Source organism: Pteropus medius, unplaced genomic scaffold (assembly GCF_902729225.1).
Source record: "Pteropus medius unplaced genomic scaffold, Ma_sr-lr_union100, whole genome shotgun sequence".
Taxonomy (NCBI): domain Eukaryota; kingdom Metazoa; phylum Chordata; class Mammalia; order Chiroptera; family Pteropodidae; genus Pteropus; species Pteropus medius.
Window position 1 is genome coordinate 506,351 of NW_024344378.1, and position 24,864 is coordinate 531,214.

Below are 24,864 nucleotides of genomic sequence, written 5' to 3' on the forward strand. Positions count from 1 at the left end.
CTCGTGGTGTTCTGTAGTTCTGACGTTTTTCAAAATGAAACTTTGAAAGAAATAATCCATGCCGCCTCAGGGAACTCAGCCTGGGTGGGTGGGACAGGCAGCAAGTGAATTCAGCACCATTCTGGGTGTGAAGTGGAGAAACGACCAGGAGACGCAGCACGGTGGGGTGAGGTGTCACAAGCACTCCAGCTGCTGGATTATCAGCAGACAGGCGAGTGTGGCAGCGGCCACCTAGTCGGGTGGTGCCAGGGTGGCCTGACCTGGGCGGCAGCAGTGGTGGACTCGATCAGCAATGTCCTAAGCAGACGCGAGTGTGAGAGGGAAGGGGCTTTCGGGGGATGCAGCAGCGGGAGGGGCCCCGAGTGTGGGGGCCCGTTCACTCACATAGCAGCGTCCTCACAAGGGCCAAATGGAAGTCCGTGGAGAGTTCAATCTGGGTCTGAAGCGTGTAGCTGATAGTGGGTGAGGTTGTAACGCGGAGACCCAGTCGTCGGGGCTCTGCACCCACATCCTCTATGGGATGTGGCAAGCGCGGGTTCAGGGTGAGGAAGAGGGATCCTCCACACAGCCATCTGTGGGGGCCGGCACCCACAAACACACAGGGTGCACACGTCCCCCAGGGAGCCGATGGTGGGACGCTTTCTTCTGCCACGAGGCGCACCGGGGCCTGCTCATGCTCCGGGTGCCCACGGCCCTCCCTGCAGTGGTGCCTGATCATCCTCAAGGGCCAGTGAGGGGGTGCTGTGCCCTCCCCCATCCCGGTGTGCTCAGATGCTCTAGTCCTCTGGGTAATTCGGTGTTGGGATCACACAGTAAAGGCTGCCTCTGGCCCTTCCGGGACTTGTTTCTCAAATGTCAGCTGGCTTGAGCACGGTGACAGTGCCGAGCTCAGTGGGTCAGGGTTCCTCCAGGGATGCTGCAGCAAGCTCTAACGCAAGCTGGCCTCGGGCCCCACCGTCCAGGCCACAGCTGATAGCCACGGTCCTGCTGAGCAGCAGTCATGTGTGGCTTTCAGCCTGAACCTCCAAGGAAATGGGAATTAGAAACAATGTTACAAATGCATTTTGAAGCTCCAAGGCATTTATTTTTAAGATAGACATGTTAACCTATTACTGTATTATAATTGTAACAAACTACACGACAGTATTAAAATGCAATTTTTAATTTTTTTTTCTGCAAAATCAATGCTTGTAACAATCTCATAAAATTATAAAACTTTCACTTAAGAAATGCAGTCTTCCAGTGAATTCATTCATACCACATTTAGCTTGTAAGAAACAAATTATTTTTCATTATTATAACATTAAAGAAAAATGAAGCTATCTTGAGATTTAAAATTTGAGAACTCTACGGCCAAGAATTTCAGAAAGTGCATCAACCAAAATACAATTTAAATATTAATACACAGACTCCACCAGTTCCACTCGACATGAACATTAGCCTTGGTTAATTTTCCCCCAAGACTTTGTAGAGCGGGTTCTCAGCTGGGGCAACTTTGCCTTCCAGCAGATGTTTGGCATCTGGTATCCTTGTGACTGTGATGGGGACGGGCGGTAATGCCATTTAGTGGTAGATCCCAGGGATGCTGTCAGACGTGCTGGTGCACAGGTGAACCCTACAACGAAGAACCAGCCAGCCAGAGTGTCAACAGTGCCAACGACAAGATGCTGTGTTGCGGTGCACGGCTGAGTCGGATTTTACAAATAGCCCGTGTGTCCCTGAATTCTTAGCACAGACTGACAGCAATCCGGACGTACACCACTGATTACCTGAACCTGCCCCCTCGCTTAATCTCAATATGGAAAGTTCATTTAAACTGCTTTGAAGTAGCTAAGCAAGTAGCTTCTGGTGCACATTTACCCGGACAAATGACAAAAGTTTAATGATATGTAAAGCACCTGACAATCAGCAAAGTGCCCTACAATGTCCTGAAAATGTTTATCTCAACATATTGTAAATGAAGAGTGTCACTCATTCAAATTTGTTAGGACCCCCGTGGTATGTGTGTGTGTGTGTGTGTGTATTATTGTGTGTGTGTGTGTGTGTGTTTAGACGGTTAACGTTTGTTTTCTTTTTTTACAATAAATGTCTTTTACAAACAGCAGTGCATCTGTATGGCGTGTGTGACACAAAATTAAGGAGTCAGTTGTCTTTTCCACATACATTCTGGTCGTAAAGTACCACCATTTCCCATGAGAGTTGTTAAGGAAGAACCAAATTTTTAAAAAATGATTTCAAGTTGACTAAGTACAGAGATGTTTTAGGACTTGACTAGTCATTCACCTCTGTTTTCACATTCTATGTATTTTCTCATGGTCAACAAACTGGTTCAACTGACTCAAGTTATCCCACCACTTAAAGAGAAAAGCCTCCGCAATCAAGCGGAACCACGGGGTTATCTGAACTTCGCCGCTGGCCGCCTGTTTCAGCATTTTCTCCAAGTCTTCTTTGGACACATAGCAATAGCTTTTCACCTCGTTGGGGTCAGGGTTCAACGTCACGTTCTTCCTCACCAACAAAACGTAATCGATTTCATGTTCTCCCCAGATGCCGTCAGATTGAGCCTTGTAGTGAATTCGTGTTAGATAATTAATTTCTTCCGGAGGAACCTGGGATGAAAACAAAACAGTAAGAGAAACATCAACCGAAAGGTAAATTAACTCACATTTCAGTAATATCTTGAACAAAAGAAGTATAATTTTAGAGTTAAGACTTTTAAAATGTTAATTTCCTACTGATGATATATGGAAATATTACTACGGTTTCAACTTTCTAGACTTTTTCCATAGGACCAAAAATATAAGTTGACTTATTGAAATAGTTATTTTAAAAAACAAGCAGTCACTCAAACTACAATTGCTACATTTTCCTTCACATCTTAGTATTACCTTTCTGGAGAAAAAAAATGTTAACCGTTTGTCTAGATGAGAGATACTTTATTTAGTCAGGTCTCATTTAAAGGGATAATTCCCAGATAGAAAAAAAAAGATGACTTCAATTCACCCAGTTGGAACTGCATTCATATCCCTAAGGTTTTCCACGAGAAAATACGCACCTTAGACCCGTTCTAGTATAAAACAGCCAACTTCATAGACTGGTTAATAGTTCAATTTATTTCAGAGCTAAATTCTGACAGGTCATATCAAGAAATCGACATTTAAATAATCTTTATTTAAGGTGCTTTTTGGGGCCAATAACTCAAGAGGTGGCAAAGCACAGACCTACGCTAGATTAAAATTGTACTGCAACACGTTTTAAGGTACGTCTGGCTTTCTGGCTGGCTGCGTGGCTGCAGGTGCAGTCGCAGCCGGGTTACCTGCTCCATGGGAATCCCCAGCTCGTCCTTCAGACGCCTCTGCGCTGCCCGCCTCACTCCCAACGCACCGTTCTCCTCGAGCTCCCACGGGGTGTTCAAGGGGTGACTGCAGCAGCTATTGGTGAAGTAACCTGGACACGTTGACACAGACACAGATTACCTTCTTCAAAGAAGCTCTAAAAGATCACAACCCAAAGCTCTAAAAGTAACGGGGAAATAAGTGAAATGGCTGAGGATTTCTAAGTCGGTGAAAACAGACTACCAGTAATCACCTGGAGAAACAGACGTGTGTAGCTATGTTCTTTACCAATGCCTTCTTACTCAAAAAAGATCAAAATGTAAGATACAGCCTTTTAAAATATATGCGAATATACACACATAGACACACACCTAGCGGTTTTTATCTTTCACTGCTGTGTTACCAGGTTGCACTCATTGTATGAACTTTTACAATAAGATATTATATCATTCACAGGATTCTCTTTTTTGACCTTGGCTAACCAGAAGGTTCCAAGTGACGAAGTCAATTAACTATAGTTCCCAACAAAACACCACGCGTCTGGCACACTGACCTGGGAAGGTAACTTTAGCATCCGATCTCTGCTGTAGCAGGAGCTTATTTTCGGTGTTGAATAAGAAGACGCTAAAAGCTCGATGCAATAGTCCTGAAAGCAAAAGCAGCACTGTTAACTGAGTTTTAAAATACCCATTATTTGCCTGATTCTGTACTTGGGATCCAGAACCCCCGTAACTTGGTGCCATTTCTGCTTTTTTTTGCAGCCTTCGATTTCACGACTCCCTGCATGCCCATGACGAGCTTCGGCACACCAGCGAGGGAGTCAGCCACCAGGTGAAAGACATGGTGACCTGGCTGCCAGCTCGGCTGCCGCCAGCCTCCCGAGGAAGCTGGGAAGCGTGTGCTCCCTGCGTGGCACTCGTCTCTGTCCATGCAGTAGAAAGAATGCATCACAGACTTGACAAGTGGCCCTCGGCTAGGATTAGGCTAGTCCCTCCACTGTAAAACCAGAATAATGCTGAAGCTCAGTGAAGGGCACGAAATGGAAAGAATCAGCTGTTGGGCGGGGAAAGCGGCAAGCCAGGTTTTCCTGGGACACCACGAAACTGGGCTACAAATCAATACAAGGCGACTAACACACGCACATCTCCACCAATGCGCTTGTCGCGGCTACCCTAAAATGGTCAGGCAAATCGCCTTCTGACGGAATATTTTAACACAGTACCTTTGTCAATGTTTGCATTCAGGTGACAATTCTTTTTGGTATCAACCCCAATTTTATTGTCATTTTCATCGATAAGAATGCACATCTCTGTCAGGAGTCGAAACTGCTGCTTATCGAGACGGTTGATGTTGACTGCATCCATCATTACAGGATGTCTGATCCGTCCTAGAACACTGGTGGGAAACGGGAAGACAGGCATGCACATCACACTTCTTCGGACGTCATATAAACACATAAATCAGTTCTGAATCCATGAGCCAGGGAAGGAATTCAGCCATTTCGAGGGGTAAGAAATGAACTGTCTCCACTTTGGCCATTCGCTGGCCTTGTCATGGCCATTCCCTTAACTACCAGACTCCAGGTTCTCCAAATCCTTGTCCTGTGAGACACTGTGCTGCACTTGACAGTCACTCTGCACATGTTCTTGAGTCTGTGCATCTATGGCTTGACCCAGGCCTAACTTTTCATCCTATTTCTCCACAAGTGTTTCTGTATCGCCATAACCCGTATCATATAACCATATGTGTCACACGCGGGTTATGTGATAACCATTGCTACCCCAAATGCATTGTCATCCCCTCCTATGCCACATCCCAAGCTCTGCCAAAACCCATTTTTCCAGGTCCACTCATGGACCAAACACTGCGGAACCTTTCCCCCAACACCTCAGGAAGATTTAACCCAACTTTTCGCAGCCGGGCTGCCGATCAGATGGGAGCGCGGCGTCCCGGCACCCGGAGAGCACAGCGCCCAACGCCACCGTGGACGCCCTAGGCGCAGTGCGCCGTCTGTGGGGGTCCCCGGCGCAGGGACAGTCGCCCCGCTCGGCCACGGGCTGTGTGTCAGCTCTCGAGGAAACTCCACCGACAGGCAGTCAAGTGAAGTTCCACTCCGTTTTCACACACCCGAAAGGTATGTCCTTTTGGGTGCCCCGCGAAACCACCATCAATGAAAACCCGTTCGCAGCTCACAGGACACAAAAGCAGGCGGCGGGGCCGGGCTTGGTCCACCGGCCGCCGCGGGTCCCACACTACCGCAGCGCGCCGAGGCCCCGTGCCGATTCGCCGGGACCCTGGGGTGCCCGGGAGCCGCCCGCCTCCCCCCTGGGGTCCCAGGACGCCCCACCGTACCTGGGCTGCACGCTGTCCGCCGGCTACCGCAACGCCGATAACACCTGTCGCAGGCCCGGCCCACGCCTCCGCCCCGCGCCGCGCGCCCAATCGCCGTCCCCGCGCCACAGCGCGCCACACGGCCGTAGGCCAATCGCGCGCTCGCATGCAGCGACGTCCCGGTCGCGCGTTGGCGCCGCATTCGCGCGCCTGTAGGACCTGCTCCCGGTACCCACGGCCGCCGCTCCCGCCGCGCCCCTGACCCGCGGGGCGGGCTCGCGGGCTCCTGTCCCCGCGGGAGCGCCGGGGATCCGCGCACGCGCCTGCGCTTCCCCGCGCGCCGGCCGGAAGTGCCCCCCCCCGGGCGTTCCCGCCGCCCTGCGACCGGCTCCGGGGGCCGCGCGCGCCGGCCACGCCGCTGCTGGTCGTCGACTCCCCCTGGTGGGTCACACAGCTGTGCGCGACCTAGAGCGGGGACGCTCCCAAGGAGTTCGGCGGGGCCGGCCGAGACCGCAGGCATTTTCGGGGCCTTCTGCCCCTGCCTGGGGCTGAGCAGGTGGCGGCCGAAACGTCAGGAACACTCGAGTTCAGACTATGCGGAATCCGTGTTCAGTTTTTAAGTAATTACGAAGTGTATGTAATTGAAACGAGGCTTAGCCTGGTCACCGAGACGATACAGTGGAGGAAGCCTGGCTACGGTGGCCACTTAGAATAGTCGGGGTGAGTGGGGCCGACGCACATCTGCGCCTCGGTGTCCTGGGGCGCTGTTTAGCTGCTGCTATACCCGCTGCTTAACTCAGCTCCCGGCTGAGCCACAACCGTCCTAGAGCAGCTGCTGTCTGCCGTGGTCCGCGCCGCTGCGAGGTGACTGCCTTCCACCTAATGAGTGGGAGAGACTGAGCAGCCGTTCAGGTGATCGCATTCCCACCCCACGGGTGTGTTTCTGAGTTCCCCTCTCGCACAGAACTAATCAACTTGGAGGCCAAAAGGACCTGGAAGACTTGACCGTTGCCATTCATAAGTCTGTATACACAGGAGAAGTACAGATATTCACCCTTTAGCAAGCCTTTTTGGGTGTACACTGTGCCAGGTACTTTTCTAGGTCATGGGAATGTAGCAGTGAACAAAACAGGAAAAGTTGCTGCTTTTCTGTAGTTTGCATTCTAATGGGTGAAACAGTAAAGAACGTCGAGAGGTGATCACCAATAAAGAAAAGGAAAGTACGGTCAAGGGGTAGTGATGGACTATGCCATTTAGAAATAAGTGATAAGGAGAACACTTCTGAGCTGGTGATAATTGAGCAGAGATCGGAATGAAGTGCTAAATGTGGGGTTCCTCAAGAACGAGTTTATGTACGTGTATCGTAAGCAACACACACGAAAAATGACTTGTGAATGCTCACAAGGCAACACGTCAACCAGCTCATAACCCTGCACGGTACCTCGGCATTTGAAGCACAGACCAAATAATCATTGACAAACCACAGGATTGAATACCCAGCAAACCACGCTTACACATCAGATCACAATCAGAATGGAATTTTACTACGTTCAGCTTCTTTCCCTCCCGATGGGCGTAAATCACAAGCCTTCTGCATGGATGGGCATGTGACAAAATAGGAAGTTTTCTTATGGGATGGGTACCCCCTAATTTCTATAAGTGTGTAATTGGGTAGTAGGACGGGTCACAGCCTTTCTCAATTGAGGCTAGCTTTGTGGTTATGTTTTTAATTACGTGGAGTTATTTCAGGATACAGTGAGTGTGTGACGGGTTGAATTGTGTCCCCCTCAAATTCCCGTGTTGAAGTCCTAACCCCCAGAACCTCAAAATGTGACCTTATTCGGAAATAGGGGTGCTGCTGATGTGGTTAGGATGAGGTCGAAGTGGAGCAGGATAGACCTCTCACCCACTTTGATCTTAGGAAGAGAATGCCAAGTGAAGGGACAGACTCGTGCCCAGGGAGATGCCACATGAAGATACGCTGCGGCTGCCACAAGCCGAGTCATGCCAGATCGCTGGCAAGCCACCAGCAGCTAAGGGAGATATGGAATATTCTCCCTGACAGCCCAGAAGGAACCAGCTCTGACGACACCTTGACCTTGGACTTCAAATACATTTCTGTTGCGTAAGCCACCTAGCTAGTGGCGTTTTGTTACAATAGCCCTATCTATCAGAGGGATACGTGGTAGAAAGGTGGGCTTTCATGCAGACCTGAGTTTTGATCTAGTCTTTGCTCCACTGCATGTTACCTTTTTAAATTTTGAAGTTATTTTAACATTCTCATGTTTGGTTACAATTCAATTTAGAATAATTTCTACTTTATAAAATCGTCCTGAGGATTTCACAAGTTACCCAACATTGCGAGTGTCTGGCACACAACAGGCCCTCCAAGTGGTGATTCCTTTCCCTTCTTAGTTTTATGATACCTCATTATGCACTCATTTAGAGTGGCCTTTGCAGAACCCTAAATATATCAAAGATACATATTACCTCAATTAACAGTGTTTCATCCCAAACTGGGTGCTGGGTTGCAAAATAAAACCACATACTACCATGTGAGTCAACTGCAGACGGTACTGCAGTTCACTAAGCTATCAGCCCCCTGTCTAGCAGACTGCTCTGTGCACATTTGGTGCCAAAGACAACTGCTCTGAATGTCTGCCACAACCTCCACGGGTGAAAGCCTTAGTTTACCTTACAGAATTGTTTCAGGTGATAAGCTTTTATTACACTTGATGCCGAAATAACTTCAAGTTTCATGCTACATACTTTTTGGTATCTGCATTCCCAAACACGTTAAATTTGTTTCTTGTGCGACAACATAGCTGCTTCTGGAATTTGAATGCTGAGCTTTGCTTAAGAGAAGGAGCATGAAAGGTGACCCAAATGGGAGAAGGCTTTCGGGTTTCTGCTTCACTGCGGGTGAGCTGTACACGCCGTAGGAGCTGGACTTGTCTATCATGCAGCTGTGCCAGCCCAGATCAAAGCAAGAAAGCCACTCAGTCCCACCTTTCGCAGTGAGCAGCTGACTTCGTTTTTCTTATTAGCCAATGGTGAAGAGATACTTCAGAAGGGACACTGGCTGAGTCACCTTCTGCAGATAAGCTGAAATATTAATAGCTGTATCTCGGCCGGGCTCCGAGCTGCAGGCAGCTTTGCTCCCGGCCTCACTCCCAACGTCTGCCCGAGGCCAGGACGTGAGAGCGGCTCTAGGCACGAGTCCAAGGCCCTGCGACATCATGAACGTGAGCGTGCGGGCCGGGGGCGCCCGGGGCCCCTCGCCGCGGTGAGTACGCCATAGCCCAGGGCCTCCCGGGCCACGCCGGGCGTCTTCTGACAAGGGTCGACGCGGGGGCGAGGGGCCCCCCCGGTCACTGGGGTGGAAGAGCACGCCCGCGTCTCCACCTGTGCCGCCACCGGCTTCAGGATGCCTTGCTGGCCCAGGCCGAGCCAGAGCGGCGGCAGGGCGAGACTTCCGGTGAGGGGCGAAGGAGGAGCGAGTTACGGCAGGGGCGGAGTCCGAGGCCGGATTTCCGATGAAGGGCACGGCCCACATGCGACTTCCGGCGGCGTGGGCGGTGCACGAGGCCCAGGGGCACTTCCGGCGGCGCGAGGCGAGGCGGAACTTCCGGCGGCGCGGGCGCCGGGCCTTGCGGAACTTCTGTCGGCCGGGAAATGAGGCTGCCGTGGGCGGGACTTCCGGAGTCCTAGGTGGGATTTCCGGCGGTCTGAGCGCGGGGTGAGACCGGGACTTCCGGCGACGCCGGAAGTACGAGTCGTCAGGCTGCCGGGTGGTGGGGCCGTTTCAGGGCTGAGAGTCACTGGCCTGCGCCTGAGCTGCGTCCCGAGCCCTGCGTGACTGGGAAGCGGCCGGCGGCAGCACACGGCCCAGCTGGCACCGGGCAGTGGGCTCGGCGGCGGCGTGACCGGTGAGTGCCGGGCCGCCCTGTTCCTTCCGGGACGGGCCGTGGCGGTGTGGGCGGCAGCGGCCTCGCCCCGAGGTGGGGGCGTCCTTGTGGAGGCCTGGCCGCCCCGCGCCTTCCCGAGCCTCGAGTTCTCGCGGCTTTGACTGCACGCCGCGCACCCGACCCCGCGCCCTCAGACCCGCTCCCCACCCCCGCCGCGGCTGATGGGCGGGGCGGGGTCGTGAGCTCCGCAGCAGTGCCCGGCATCCCGGCGCCGCGGGCGTCGTTTAGGGCGCGCGTCCGCGGAAGACCGCGCCCCCGCCGCGCGCGCGGTGCGCGGAGGCCTGCGGAGCCGGCTCCCCCACCGCGTCCTTCGGCTGGGCCCGGGAAGCTGCGGGGCGTAGAGACGCTGCGGGTTTGGAATTTCCGACTTTAGGTTTAAACGGGCGGCGCTCCTTATGTCCGGTGTGTCGGTCTGTAGGTTTGATTTTCCGAGTGTCCCCGAAATGACCTACCGGCGTACGAATCAACCTTCCAGGTAGTCGCGTACCGCAGGTCTTTTCCCTTCGCCTCTTCCTGGGCACCCCCTGCACCCGCCTTCGGTGTCTGGGGCGCCTCCGGGTCCAGGCTGGTCCGCCAACCCCTTGTGAAGTGTCTGGCTGAGGTGGGGTAACGCAGTGACCGTTGCTGCTTGTTTCCGTCAGTACTGCCCAAGGGACAGAGGGTGACAGCGCTGCGACCTTGGGCAGGGGACTTGCTCAGTCTCCACTCCTAGGCTCGTTTTGTTACGGAGGTCGTGTCGTAAGTGCCCTCATTCTCGCGACGCCCTGGGCCCAGGGCATCTTCGGTGAGCAGGCTTCCTTCGGCTTCGCTCTCCCTCTTTCAGCGCTTCTTCGCGGCGGCGTCACGCTGCCCGCTCACCTTGCCCCTGCCTTGAGCTAACGCCTTAAGGCCCCCACCCCCAGGTGGTGCTAAGAGCTCTGAGCTGCCGCTCTGGGTTTTTTAAGAACAAAATTTTCTGTTTACTAAATCTCATCTGAAATTTTGAGCTCATTAGCTATTGAGATCTTTAAAAAATCTTGGTGGTGGTTTTTCTTTGATAATGTCCCTGCCTCCCCCCCCCCCCCCCGTTCAGGGTCATTCACAGAATCCATGAGCAGGTGTTCCGTGCCTTCATTTTAAGCAGGTTAAGACTGATGGCAGATTTCTCAGGCCGCCTCTGGGTTGATGCTGCTCAGCTGTTGAGCTTAGCGTTCCCTCTCCGCACCCCCCACAGGGACTCACCTAACTGTTCGCTGAGCTTCTTGTGGAAATTCAGTCAACTTATCTATTTTTAAATGCCACATGCAAATTATATCCTTTAACTGTTGTTTTGCATATGATTAAAACGGATGAAATTGACTACTTAAGCAAGTTTTTTTCTTGCTAGAAGAAAAATGTTTAAAAATCCCGAGTAATGTTTTGTCTCATGTGGCAGTGTGTACCCGGGCCAGCGACTTGTGCAGATGAATTTGTATGAAATCCATCTATTTGAATGATAGGTTGGGGAGGTTGGATTTGTGGAGAGGACTACACTTTATTGAAAACTAACGTTTTTAAAAATCGAGTAGGACATTTTACTTGCATAAACTTGTTTAACGAGGTGACGTGTCCTGTGTAGTATCGGGTTAGTATGACTGTTTTGAAGGAAAGTAATCATCTTTCAGAATTTCAGGCTTCTGTTTTAGTGTTTATGCAGGTGAAACAGTACATAGTGAGTGGTTAAAGTGGCTGATTTTTAGAGTGAAGAAGTTTTCTTTGTCCTTACAGGTCTAAGATCGATTTACTAAAGTGTAGCCTGTTAAATATTCGGAAATGTCTCAGAGGGGTGTTGTGAGCATCAGAGACTGTTTTCACCGACTCATTTGAGGCCCCTCGTGCCGGCCGCGCTATGTCGTTCTTCCGCCTCGGGCCTCTCCCTCAGTCCTCTCTGACTGCTTCTCCCCTAGCTCGGGTCCTATGCCGCATTATTTAAATTGTCCTTTACGGACACCTGCAGCTCCCTTGCCCTTCTTCCCAGGATGTCCACGTGAAAAACCCCTAAACTCGTTATCTAATGTTTAAATAGGATTTATGCTGACACTGACCTGCGGTCTGGTGGCGGGAATAGATACTTCAGTTCCCGGGCCAGGCATCATCTGGTGTGAAAGGTAGGAAGTGGTGCTGGGACCAGTGCCACCTGCTGGGAGAAGGTGGCGGATGGGAGTGGAGAGACAAGAATACAAATATTTTTCTTTTTACAAGAATATAGTTTTAACAAGTTGTGGGGGAAACAATTCTGACAAATGAAGCGGCAGAAAAAGAGAAAAGAACATTTAAAAGAGGGTAGAACTGAAGGAGCCTGCAGATTGTAGTTTCGGAAGAATGGTGAACTGTAGCTGAGGCCGAACTTGAATTAGCCAGTTACTCTTTTAGCGTTAGTAACTCGGCAACAGCCTAGGCCTTATGAACCCATCTCTGAGACTGGACTTCAGAGTTTAGGAAGCTCCAACAAGGTTCGGTCAGTCAGTATGAAACACCTCCATCTGATGCCAGGTTTTGAGGGGAACAAAACCTTTTCCAGATTTGAAGACGTAATAGTTTGCACGGGGTGTTTGGTCGGAAGTCGATCGCTGGGCAGAGATCGCCAGTGTAGGGACCGTTGTGAAGTGATAAAGGCAGCAGAGCCCAGCACACCACGCGCTTCACGCGAGGGCTCAAAGGCCCGGGAGACGGCAGAAGGTGAGGGTTTTTGAAATCAGTTGCGAAGACGACTTCCGATCCCCTACTGCAGACACAGTGGCTGGAAAAGCCAGAGGCGTGACGTGAAGAGAGAAGCAGCCGTGGGGTGAGGTGAAAGGGAGGTGGCTGTCGCGGGCCTTGCACTGGTGTGACCGGCTTGTGGACTCTGCGGAGGGGGGGCGGGAGCGCGTTGACGTCCCAGTTGACACTCAGCAGATGCTTCTGCTAGTGAAGTTCTCGAGAGGACAGAGAAGTCCTTTACTGTCCTATTTGCTTGATTTGAATGTCTGAAGGTAGAGTCCCCTTTCTTCTCCGAAGCCCTATCAGGATAGCTTTCACAGGTTTTTGATGGTTTTATTTCTTTATGAAACATACCCTATAAACTGCAAGTTAAGTATGGTAAATCTCATTGACAATTTTGGCAACTGAGATGCTTCATGAAGTGATTCACACGTGTAATCACTGGGAAAGAGCATTATAGCTACCTTTCTATGTTTTCGTGAAGGATATAATTTCTGGAGAAGATTTCATTAAGTCAGTTTGATTTCTAGGCCAATTTTTATATATGACATAGTTAAGTAGTTTCTAAATGTTTTCATTAAAAGCGAGTGAAATACTTTTTAGTGGGTTCATGTGAATTGTTTAACGGGATAAATTTGTTGTATTCAAATTTGTCAAATCCATATCAATATAACCTTTGTTTTCTATATAAAATTCTACCAGTTACAGATTCTGCCATTGTGAGTTTTGGTTTATGCCTTTATTTCGACCATCTCTTAATTTCTGTAGCTCAGATTTTTCAGAACTAAATTTTATTAAAAGATTTGTTTTGTTATTTTTCAGTAAAGAGTGTTTATATGTAATTTAGGGACCGTCAGTTTTATTTTGTGTTGCATCTGCACATCCTGCTCTTAGCGGAGGAACAGGGACCCCCTCCCCCTATTTTCTACGTGGTTAACTCTGCGATTCTTCAGTCTCAATTTAATTCCCAGTTTCTCACAATGACCTTCCTAACTCTAGCTAATATCTAGTTTCTTCATAATCTGTGTATATCTCATAGTATTCATTGTAATTTACAATTTCTGTAATAAGTCAGGAGATTACGTGTTTAATATCTGTCTTAAAACCCAACTCTAAGCAACCTGAAGGTAGGGACCAAGTGTGCTTTACTCACTACTATAGTCCCAGTACCTTGCCCATCCACGACCTTGACAGCTAGTTGATGAATGCCTTGATGAAATAAGTGCTTTGAAGATGACACAGCTAAGCTTTAGGAAGGCGACTTGACCAAGGTGCCACAGCTACAGTCACAGGTGCGTCTATTCATTCACTTGCACATTCATCTATTAGAGGGTGTACTCATGTCAGGAAGCATGGTGGGTGGGCCCTACAACTACGGCAGTGAACCCCCACCACCACGTCCCACTCCTCACCGTGTCGACGGGGTGCTGGGGAAACATTCGTGGAGTGAGGGAAGCACAGTGGGATCCAGGTACAACATGAGAGGCTATGACTGGCAGTGGTCAGGGGACCAGCCTTTTCGAGGAGGTAGCATTTACGCCCAGGCTTACGATGGAGAAGAGCCAATCCTTTGAAGAGCGGGGAAGGCTGACTTTTAAGGTTGTGTGACTATAAATCGTGTTCTTAACCACTGCTCTTCTATGGATATCATTGGACTGGGCCTTTTAACTTAACTGGCTTATTTATGTACATTTCTTCCACTAAGTATTGGAAGTGACAAAACTGTATAGTTCCATTCACTGATAGCTTTTAGGGAAGCAGAATGTATTCAGTGAATAGCCAGAATATTAGCAAGTGAAGTAAGGTGTGATGGATTAAAGATTGCCACAAATTCTTTCTTATTCTCCACCCATCCCTCCACTTGACTCTGGATTAGCCTCGTTACAGGCTTTGACAAATAGAATGGCCAAAAAAGTAATAGAAATCGAAGATTAAAAGAAAAAAGAATTTTAGAGAATTAAAAATTTTATTATCTTATTCCTGTGTGAAGTATTCTGTCTTTAGGTTTGATAGTTGAACTAAGCCTATGTAATGCTACAGAAAAATGCCAATTTTAATAAATTAATGGATTTCAAATTTTAAACCTAAACATACAGAATTAATTGACCAATACGAATGTTTTTAGAGTACGTGTGTGTGTGTGTGTGTGTGTGTGTGTGTGTGTGTGTGTGTAGTTGTCACCGGTTTATTGTAGAAAGATGTAACTGAGGAACGGCCAGGCATGGGGCTGGGGCGTGGAGCACCCATGCTCTCCGAGCACACCCTCTTCTGAATCCTCACGTGTTCACCAACCCGGAAGTTCGTCAGTGTGCTGTAAAGCAAGACTTCCTTATTTCCGTTTTCAAACAAGGCACACATCCAGTTTGAGGCGCACAAGGTGATCTCTGGCTTTGTACTGATGGAAAGATGGAGCAGGTGTACTTTTCCTCTTCCTTCCCCTAAGTACGGCCAGGAACACTGGACACTGTGTGCAAAACAAATGTGGAACTGGAAGGTGCTGAGAAGAGAGTGGACTGACTGGGGATATTGGGAGCCGAGACATGGCAGAGGGCTGAGTTCCCTGGGTCTTCTTTTTGCCTTTCAGACCGGGCCTGGAGAAGCCAGCAACCCAACACCACCAAAGGGCTTGGACCAAAAGGCCCAAGAAAAACCTGCTTTCTGGCTGGAAGTTGAAGAAAGTGACAGCCCACCAGACAGAACACTCTCAGAAGACACTGAGGCCCCCACCTCATCTTTGTTGTCGAAGGCCTGTTGGGGACTCTAGACTTCTCCCCATGACAAGCTATATGGAGGTGACTCGCTGCCGGTGGTGTTAGAGAAGGCCGGGCGGGGGCTGGGAGTCTCATCTCTGCTGCGTGGTAGCAGGGTCCACCCATCCCTCTTCTTGCGTTGGTGGCTTCAGAGGAGACCGAGTAGAGAATCAGGCATTTCACCACCACCTGGTGGTAACGGAGCCACGTACGGTGCCATCACGTGGAACCCCAGGTCCAACCAGGGCGATGTGAGTAGGACACGGGAGAGGCTGCACTCTTACGCCTTCTGGGTCAGCGGAGGCGGAGTGGGGAGCCCTGACTCCACCCCCACCTTCCTCGCCCTCCTGGTAGGAACGAGGTAGCACCACCCTTTGCCTGCGGGGACAGCGTCAGCAGAGGTGAACTGAACAGAGCACTTAAGTCAGATTCCAAGTCTGATAACATAATACCGCCAGTATCGAGGCTTCAGCTGAAAATCGCATCACGTGAAGGACTAGGAAAATCTGAACCTGCGAATGAGAAGACAGCTGACCGCAAGTCAGAGGTGACGCAGACGTTGAATAAATGTTTGACAAAGGTTGTAAAGCAACCATCAGTTTAAAAATATGAGTAATTACTAATACTTAAATTGAAAATAGAAAATCTCGGTGGAAATACAGGATATAAAGACACAAATGGAAGTTTCCGAGCTGAAAAATACAGTAAATGGAATAAAAATCCCAGTGGGTTGCGGACAGCAGAGTGGAGAGGACAGAGGAAAGCGTCAGTGAACTTGAAGATGGAACTGCGGAAGTTGCCCAGTCTGAACAACAGAAATAGACTGGAAAAAAATAAACAACCTCAGGGACCTGGGAGACTTTCACAAAAGACCTGTCATTCTTGTCACTGGAATCCCAGAAAAGAGAAGAAAGAAAAGAGATGAAAGTAGGCCTGAAAATGTGTTTGAGGAACTACTGGCTGAAAATTTGCTCAGTTTGGCAAGGTATAAACCTATAAATTCAAGAAGCTTAGTGAAAGCCACACAGGGTAACCTGAAAGAAATCTGTGCTAAGACACATCACAGTCAGACTTCTGAAGACTAAAGACAGAAAATGCGAGGGAAACGTCACTTTACCTTCAGTAGAAGAGCAATTTGAATGACAGCGGATTTCTCGTCAGAAACCACGGAGGGCGGAGGGAAGTGGCACATTTTTTAAATGCTGAAGGAAAACTGTCCACTCAGAATTCTGTGTCAAGGGAAAACATCCTTCACATGCTATGTCTCCAGCAGGCCTACCCTGAAACAATAGAGGAAGTTCTCGAGACAGGAAATGATGTAAGGGATGCGGGAGCTCCAGGAAGTTAGAGCTAACAGTGGAAAGAGCAAACACTGGACATTCAGTAGACGTCCCTTCTGTGCATGATATGAGGTTCCCTATGCACGTGGAGGAAGCATTAAGATGATTTCGTGAGAAGTGGGGGAGGGCAGAGGGACATAGAGAAGGGTGAGGTTTTTGCATTTCACCACGAGCTGGTAAAATGCTGATAATCAGTAGACTGATAGGTTGTGAAAATATAATTAACACCTAGAGCAGCTCCTAAAAAAGTCGTACATAAGAGAGATACTTGAACTATATTATAGATAAATCAAAATGAAATCCTAAGAAACGTTCAGGTAACCCAGAAGAAGGTAGAAAAAAAGAAACGGAAACAGAATGAGAGAACAAGCGGAATGAATTATGCACCGCGATCAGGTGTGTTTTATTCAGTAGATCAACTGATGCGATTACATATATGTAGTCATATGTTATATATTATATATTACATGATATCAGTGTAATTGACCTGTTAGCGGGCTAAAAGGAAAAGCCACACAATCATATTAAGGGATACAGACAAAAATAAGACACAGTTCAACAGTCATTCCTGAACCACTCAGAAAATGAGCAGTAGAGGGGAATTTTCTCCACTTGATAAACAATGTTTGCAGAAACCTACAGCTGCCACCATACTTAATGGCGAAAGACAGTATTTTTACCTTGAGGTCAGAACAAAGCAACGACATTTGTTGTCACCATTCTAATTGAACATAGTACTGGAATTTCTAGCCAGATCAGTAAGAAGAAAAGGAAGTACTAAAGGCATACGGATCAGAAAGGAGGAAATAAAACTGTCCTGTTTTTAGATGACATGATAGCCTACATAGAAAATGCCATAGAACCCACAAAAAATCTAGAACTAATGAGTTCAGCAAGGCTGTAGGATACAAGCTTGATGCACAAGCTTTTTTTTTTTTTATTAGCAATTAACATGTAGAAGTGGAAATATATGTTTAAAATGGCTCAAAAAATAAAAATACAAGCCAGGATAAATTTGAGAAAACATGTAGGACTTTTATAGGGAAAACTACAAAACTGAGGAAAGTCATCAAAGACTTTAATGTAAATAAACAGATTTACGGTATTCGTGGACTGGTAGGTGTATCATAATAGAGATCCCAGTTCTCTCCAATGTGAACGGATTGAACACAGCCCCCATCCAAATCCCATCGAGGTTTTTGTAGCTGTGGAAGTGGTTCTAAATTTGTAAGGCAAAGGAACTGGAATAGCTGAGCAGCTCTGGGATCGCTAACCGATTTCAAGACCACGTGTTATCGGCAGAGGGATGGATGCAGAATAGAGGGCCGAGAAATAATCCCACGTAAGGATAGCCAGTCGGTTTTTGACCAAGATGCCAAACTTTCTCAATTCAGCATAGAATAGATAGTCTTCAGCATAGGGTGCTGGAGTAATTGGATAGCATCAGCAAAAAACAAAACCCAAAACCTTGATCTAAACTTCACACCTTGTAAATATCGACCCAAAATAGCTGAAATGTAAATGTAACCTACAAAAGGAAAATTTTAAGGGTATTGTAGTGTGTGTTCACTACCCAGAGTTAACCAGTGTCACCCCAATAGATTTAATAAAATAATAATATTTTTAAAAGAAAAATTTAAGAAGAAAATATAAGAGAAAATTTTTAGGATTTAAGATTGATGAAAATTTCTTAGACTTGCCTAATTAGAAGTATGATTCATAGAAGAAAAGCGATCAATCGGATTTCATCAAAATTAAAGATTTACTTTGTGAAAAACCATGTTAGGGTGAAAAGACAAGTGGTAGACTGAGAGCAGCTATTTATAATCCACCTATCTGACATAACTCATGAAGAACGTAGAAAGAAACCTCAAATCTCAACAGTAAAAACCTCAATCCTATTAGCAAAGGGGTCGGGAGACACAAAGAGGCATTTTAGTGAAGAAGATATAAGGATGGCAGATGAGCCCATGAAAAGATGTTCACTTTCACTAGCCACCTGGGCAGTGCAAATTAAGACCATTAAGACAGGCTATCGCACACCTATCAGGACAGCCGAAATTAAAAATAGTGGTGATGCCCAATGCTGGTGAGGGTGTGAAGGACAGAATCTCACGTGTTGCCGATGGGAACATGAGAGCCACTTTGGAAAATAATTCGGTTTCTTAAACTCACTGCAGTTAAACGTAGTTACTTTATGACCCAGCAATTCCATTCCTAGGTATGTACGCAAGAAACGAAAACAAAGGCACACAAAAGCTTGCACACTAATGTTCAGAGTGGCGTCACGCGTGATAACCGAAAATGGAAACGACAGTTCCGTCAGCTGACCAATGGAGAAATAGGGTGTGTGTGGCAATGAAAAGGAGTATGTTGCCGATACATGCTGCGACCTGGATGAGCCTTGAAAACATGCTGAGTGGAAAAAGCCGGTCACAGAAGAACAGGCCATATATTTTTATTTTTTAAAAAAATTTTTAACACCTACAGCACCTGGTCTTCCTAGGTGGTCTCCCATCCAAGTGCTAACCAGACCCGACCCTGCTTAGCTTTTGAGGTCAGACGAGATCCGGCATATTCAGGGCGGCATGGCCATAGATTAGACCAGGCCATACGTTGTATGAATCCATTTATTTGAATTATATCTCAATAAAGGGTTTTTAAAACTACACATGCATTTACCCTGTGCCCCAACAAAGGCACCCTTGGGCGTTCATCCAAAAGAAAGAAACATATTTATACAAAAACTATGTATTATTGTTCGTAGGAGCTTTGCTTTTAATGGTAAAAATCTGGAAAGAACCAGACTCTTGCAGTAGGTGAGTGGTTAAACGCGTCGGTGCGTCCCTAGCGTGGGAGGAGGAGCTGCCCGGGCAGCGGTCGGTGGGGCTCGGCATCAGGCTCACAGTCTCAGAAGGGCACTCGCTCTGTGCCCGCGTTCACGCAGCATTCTCGTGACAACACAAGTTGGAGATGGGTGGCTGTCGGGGAGAGCTCAAGAACAAGTGGGACACTTGCGGCCATTCCTATGGAGTGGGCGGGGGATGGAGAGGGTGAAAAGATACTGTCTGGTCAAAGAAGGGAGCTAAATATATTAAGCTGTGAACTAACAGATTTATTGGGAAGAGGCATCAGAGCAAAAACTGTCTAAGACGTGAGACTGCCGTTGGAGGACAGTGTCGCGTGTGTTACTTAAGATGATGTTAACAGTGATGTGATCATGTTGGCGGGAGGAATGGATAACAGCAGGAAGTGCGTAGGGAATGTCCAGAGCGAGTCAGTGCGGGTCTGCTGTCCCGTGGCAGCCCTGACCACACGCGGGCCCTTGGGTGCGGCCGCTTCCGGTTGAGATGCTCTGTGAACACGAAACACACGCCGACGCTGGATGGAAGCGTCCGCACCGAGACGTCCCATGAGTATGTTTTGCATTGACGGAAGTGTTATTTTAGACATATTGTGTTAAATAAATGATGAAGAGTAATTTCACCTGTTTTTACCTTTTTAATGGGACTACTAGAAAATCGATGTGTGTGGCTTGCATCGCATTTCTCTAGAATGCACGGTCTGGGACCTGCAGTTAGGTGGTTCACCTGGGAAAAGTGGGTTAAGGGAGAGTTGTTTTGTATTTCACGCTCTTTGCGATTTGATTTTTAAAACATGTTAGTGAAATTTGATAAAAAATTACCTCTTTAACAAAGGCTGTGGTTTCTGCCTTAAAACTTGTCACATTCTAAATTACATAGTAAATGCTAACCAGAGGAAGGAAGTTAGGAATGAAAAGTAGTCATTGTCTTGTCTGCTGTTTTTCCTTCATTTCAGTTTGCTATAATCAGAAATGAAGTGCTTGTTGTCCCTGCTTTTGTCTAGCTTATTGCAGGAGTGACCAGGATATCACCTTGGAGAAGTAATGCCCACAGAAAGCGGGAGTTGTTCAGCTGCTCGCCAAGCCAAACAGAAACGCAAATCTCACAGCCTTTCCATACGCAGAACTAACAGCTCGGAGCAGGAGAGGCCGGGCCTGCCACGAGAGATGCTAGAAGGACAGGTAAGTTGGCGCTGCGTGCGTTTGTGACCTTCCGGAAGTGGCTGGAATGCACAGGTCTCCAGAGTAGAGAGAGTGTGGGTAGGAAAACAGAGCTCCCCCCATGAAGCTGTCAAGCGCAGCAGCCTGCACAGCGGCAGGGTTCAGTTCCCAGGTCGAGGCGTTTACAGCACTGGCTGGTAAACGTGTGGCTGGGACTGGGACAGTTCTCCCACTTGGTGTGGGCAGAGCAGCTGTGCAGCTTGGTTGCCCCATCGTCTTAAGAAGGAAAATCGGGGTGGCCTTTCATGGTCACCTGTTCCCTGGAGAGTTTCTGCAGTCAGATCTCTCAGTCACTTTTCTGGACTTCACCCAGTGTCTGCTGTAGTGAGTGTGTCATCTGCTGTGTATCACAGTAGGCCTTTCCGGTAATTTGATGTTTCCTTTGAGTAGTCGAGCTAATTTTATTGATAAAGATAAGTTTTTCTACTTCCTTCATTATGATGAAAATGCGTTAGCATTTTTAAAGAATAGTATGAAGCCTAAATAAAAGGATGTTATAATAAAAGAAATTACAGACATATCTGATGTACGTTTGTATCAGTACGTATAGAAATGTAAGTGCATCCAGATGTATGACCATTCCTTCATGACTGGAGCTGATTCATTAGCCCCGAGGCTCCAGGACAGTATGGCCAAACTCGGAGGGGTCGAACTCGGAGCAGTGGGCGGGTAGGGCGTCGGCCTTGGCAGAGCCGTGCGGGGCCCCGCCCTCCAGGTCGTAGCTCCTGGGGGCAGTGTGCGCGGATCCTAGCGCAGTTGCTGGCACACAGTGAGGGTTCATTGGAACCCTGTTAGTATGTTTTGAATGGATAAGGAAATGAACAGCTGGTTCTGCTGTCTAAAAAAAAGGATGTTTTAACTTAGTATTGGAAATAAAAGCATAGACTTTAAGGAGCCCCCAAAATGGCTTTGACATACTTAGTGTGTGAGTGAGCTCAGTGGCCGTAACAGAGCACCCCAGACTGGGGGGACTCCAACCACAGATCTTTACACTCCCCCCGTCCTGAAGGCAGAAAGTGGGAGGTCAGGTGTGGGCAGGCTGGCTCCTCCAGAGGCCGCTGTCCTTGGGGTACAGACGGCCACCTCCGCCCCGGGGTCCTGGAACGGTCGTCCCGCTGCGTGTCTGTATCTTCATCTCTTCCCATAGGGACACCCCGCCGACCCCGTCTGCCTTAGTCACTGAGGCTCCCGCACTGTCCCATTCCAGGGTGCTGGGTGCCAGGACGTCCACATGTGAGTGTGAGGCCCACAGATCAGCCCGTCACACTTAGCAAAGTGAGCGTTTGAACCGGGAGCGTGCGGTGGAACCTCCGCGATGCTGGAATGTTCTCCATCTGCACCATCACATACGGGAGCCACAAGCCCCATGGAGCTCGTGGGACTGAGATTTAAAAAGTTAGTTACGATTAAACAGGCACGCGTGGCCCCTGGCTGCGTGGTGGACAGTGTGGGTGAACAGTCCAAGAGGCGTTTTTGGGTTTCCATGCAGTCCAGCCGTGAAAGCTGCCCAGCCTTGGCTGGCGTCCTGCAGTATGAACCCCGCGTGGGTGCGCCTTCCGGGTGCCCAGCCTTCCCGGGCCTTCCGGGTGCCCAGCCTCCATTGTGATGTAGCACAGAGGCCGCTGCATCAGGGCAACCCTTGTGAAGGTCGCTCAGAACCCTGGGGCCGTGCAGCCCCGCCCGGTGTCGCCCGCGCTCCCGGGCGGCGCGCACCTGCCTTGGACACTGGTGTCCGGCAGGGCTGCTGCACGGCGCTCCGCGTGCTTCCGCAGTGGCAGGGCGTAGCGATGGTGTGGGGTGCAGGCAGCGGGCATGGTGGGTGTCCAGGGCTCTGAGAGGGCAGGGACGCGGTCACCGGTGGATGTGAGCTGAGTGCTGGACCAAGTGACAGTGCTGCCCCGCAGCTGTTGGGGGCGGGTCCCGTGGGAGGACAGCTGCCCCTTAGGCTCATCGTGGAAGGAGTTGGGGCAGGGCGAAGCCCGGGGCTGCTGGGGCCGCGTGCGCACAGCCCCTGTCCTGCCGCCAGGCGCTTGGCCCCCTGCGCAAGTGCAGATCCTCCCGAAAGCTCTGCTGGTCGCAGCTTTTCTGCTGAGCTTCCTGAGGTGACACCAGAATTTTAGGCCTCCGTTCAGGGTCTGGGAAGGCGAGTGACCCCGGGAGGGCTGTCGGGAAGGGCTATCAGCAGGAGCGTGACGGTTTAGTTTCCTTCTCTCTGTTATTTTAAGGTTTTATTTTTTTTCCTGTTTTTTATTGGCATTTGAGAGGGATGTTGAGAGAGGCTGCACTAACCCCTTCTGCCAGTTTCAGTGTGTAAACCAGCGGCTTCACGTACGTTTTTAAGTAGCTCGTAAAATTTACTTAGGTGGTTACTTCAGACCACACAGCTAAAATGCTTATATCACTAGAGATGGTTTTGTCTACAATCTAAGATGTTACCGAGAAGGATTTACTAAACATTGTATCTCTTTTTATTTGAGACTCATTAAACATCAAGAAGTTTGTGCTGCATATAAATTTGAAAAGTCACTTAGAAAATTACCCTGACAGCAGTTAGGTATTGAAACATTGTTTTAGAAGCCTTTGATAACAGTTTGTTTGAAAATACTCAAGTGCTGGGAGTGGTCACACAGAAAATACTGTCTAGGCCATGTCTTCGGGACGTTGGAGTGTAGACTGTATCAGTCTCCGTTATCAGCAGCATCTGGAAAGCAAATGCTTGCGATCACAGTTGGTGCGTAGGACGCTGCCCACTCGTGTGAGCCCTAAAGTCCAGCTGAGGCGCTGCGTCTTCCCACTGACTCCCCGTGAGGCTCGAGCAGGGCCTGGAGCTGCGCGGGCGGCCCTGGGGCCTGCATTTGCCTGCTGTTCGCATTTACCCGACACACGTTTGCTCTCACAGGCCGGGTTTTCATTCTGCTTCACGACCATCTTTTAGGTGTTAAGTGGAATTACCAATATTTAGTTTATTTTGCTCAAAGCGCAATGGACATGAGGACTCTGTAAGGCAAACCTATTAGTATGTAACTTAGTAAAATTGATTTGATACCGTATGATAGAACTTAAAGGTTACTTAATATAATTTTGTTTATGAGAACTACAAATTTGGAACTTTTTGAAAAGGTAGGCTTATTTTCTCCCTTGTAAGAAGAAAAATTTAGTTATTTTTAAGAAATGCTTGTTCTTGAATCTCGTGCTACCCTGGGTAACCATTTGTATAGTTTGATTTTAGTTTCATCTACAGACATTTGTAAGTTTAAGTTCTTTCAGCATTTTATGTATAAGAAATAAAATGTAAAGATATAAAATGAGCTTCATGTTAAAGATAACTCAGTTTGGAAACAGTGTTGGTGCTTGGTAGTAGACTTTCTCATTCATTCTTCTTAAACAAAACCTTCCTTTTCTTACAGGATTCTAAACTGCCTTCCTCAGTTCGCAGTACACTTCTGGAACTGTTTGGTCAAATAGAAAGAGAATTTGAAAACCTTTATATTGAAAACTTAGAATGTAAGTATCTCCTGTCTTAATACACTTTTAGAACTTAGAAATCTTTGAGAGTCAAATTTGTAGGTAGACATTCACCACTGCATCCAGTTTCTTTTCAGCTACAATCAGCTTAGTGGCTAAGAAAAACCCGGTTACCTGGCAGCTCTGTAGACCAAAACTGGGTGTGGGCGGAGCTGCACTCCTCCTGGAGGCTGAGGGGCTCTTCCCCAGCTTGTCTGGGTCGCGGCAGACCCCACTGCCCCGCAGCGAGGATAGGGGTCTCCATCTTCCTGCGGGACTTCCCAGGCCAGAGCCTTGGCTCGAAGCCCTTCTCCTTTGTCCTGCAAAGTGTCCGTGCGATGGGGTCCTCCTGCTGCATCTCCGACCGCCTCTTAAGGATGTGGGGGAGGGGTGGGCCACCTGGGTCATGCAAGGGTCTCCCTGTGCACTGTTCTTCACTGTAGTCACACCTGCAGGCTCCCTTTGCCACGAGGTCACGTTCATGGGTTATCTTTGGAGCAGTAGTGTTCTACTGACCACACCTGCTGATCTGAATTATGATTTTATAAAAAATAAATGCATCCTGTAACTTTTCCTAGGCAAACTCTACCGTAAATTGAAAAACATTAATTCACATTTCTCTTTAAAATATACCATATTTTGAGAATTTTTTCAACTGTATTACAACTGTATGTATTACTTGTTTGACTTATTAAAGGTGAAAAGGTTTAATTAGCTGGCAGATTGCTATTTTTTTTAATTTCCTTTTTGAAGCAATGTGTTCATTTGGTTAAAGACTCAAGTTGTATAAACAGAAAAGATATCTACTCTTACTTGTGCCTGTCGACCCATCCT

At 48.4% G+C, this 24,864-nt stretch overlaps 2 protein-coding genes and 1 pseudogene across 8 annotated transcripts in view; 1 reads left to right on the forward strand and 2 right to left on the reverse strand.

The window, feature by feature from the left end:
* Positions 1–2,062: 2,062 nt before the first annotated feature.
* Positions 2,063–5,844, reverse strand: IDI1 (isopentenyl-diphosphate delta isomerase 1). Its single transcript, XM_039870974.1, has 5 exons — positions 5,688–5,844; positions 4,558–4,730; positions 3,889–3,981; positions 3,317–3,447; positions 2,063–2,609 (listed from the first exon to the last, which is right to left on the reverse strand). The coding sequence occupies exons 2-5, from the start codon at positions 4,700–4,702 to the stop codon at positions 2,292–2,294; spliced, it is 687 nt and encodes a 228-aa protein (XP_039726908.1). The 5' UTR covers positions 4,703–4,730; positions 5,688–5,844; the 3' UTR covers positions 2,063–2,291.
* A 2,968-nt stretch (positions 5,845–8,812) lies between these two features.
* The window catches only part of WDR37 (WD repeat domain 37), a 45,504-nt gene continuing 29,452 nt past the window's right edge, over positions 8,813–24,864 (forward strand). For 2 of the 7 annotated variants that reach the window (XM_039870967.1, XM_039870973.1), the window contains exons 1-3: positions 8,813–8,952; positions 20,310–20,487; positions 23,934–24,030. In XM_039870967.1, the coding sequence (XP_039726901.1) occupies positions 20,350–20,487; positions 23,934–24,030 (235 nt within the window). In that variant the 5' untranslated portion in view covers positions 8,813–8,952; positions 20,310–20,349. The other 5 variants (XM_039870970.1, XM_039870969.1, XM_039870968.1 and 2 more) reach the window with 5 other exon arrangements.
* On the reverse strand, positions 18,924–19,042 carry LOC120609948 (uncharacterized; annotated as a pseudogene).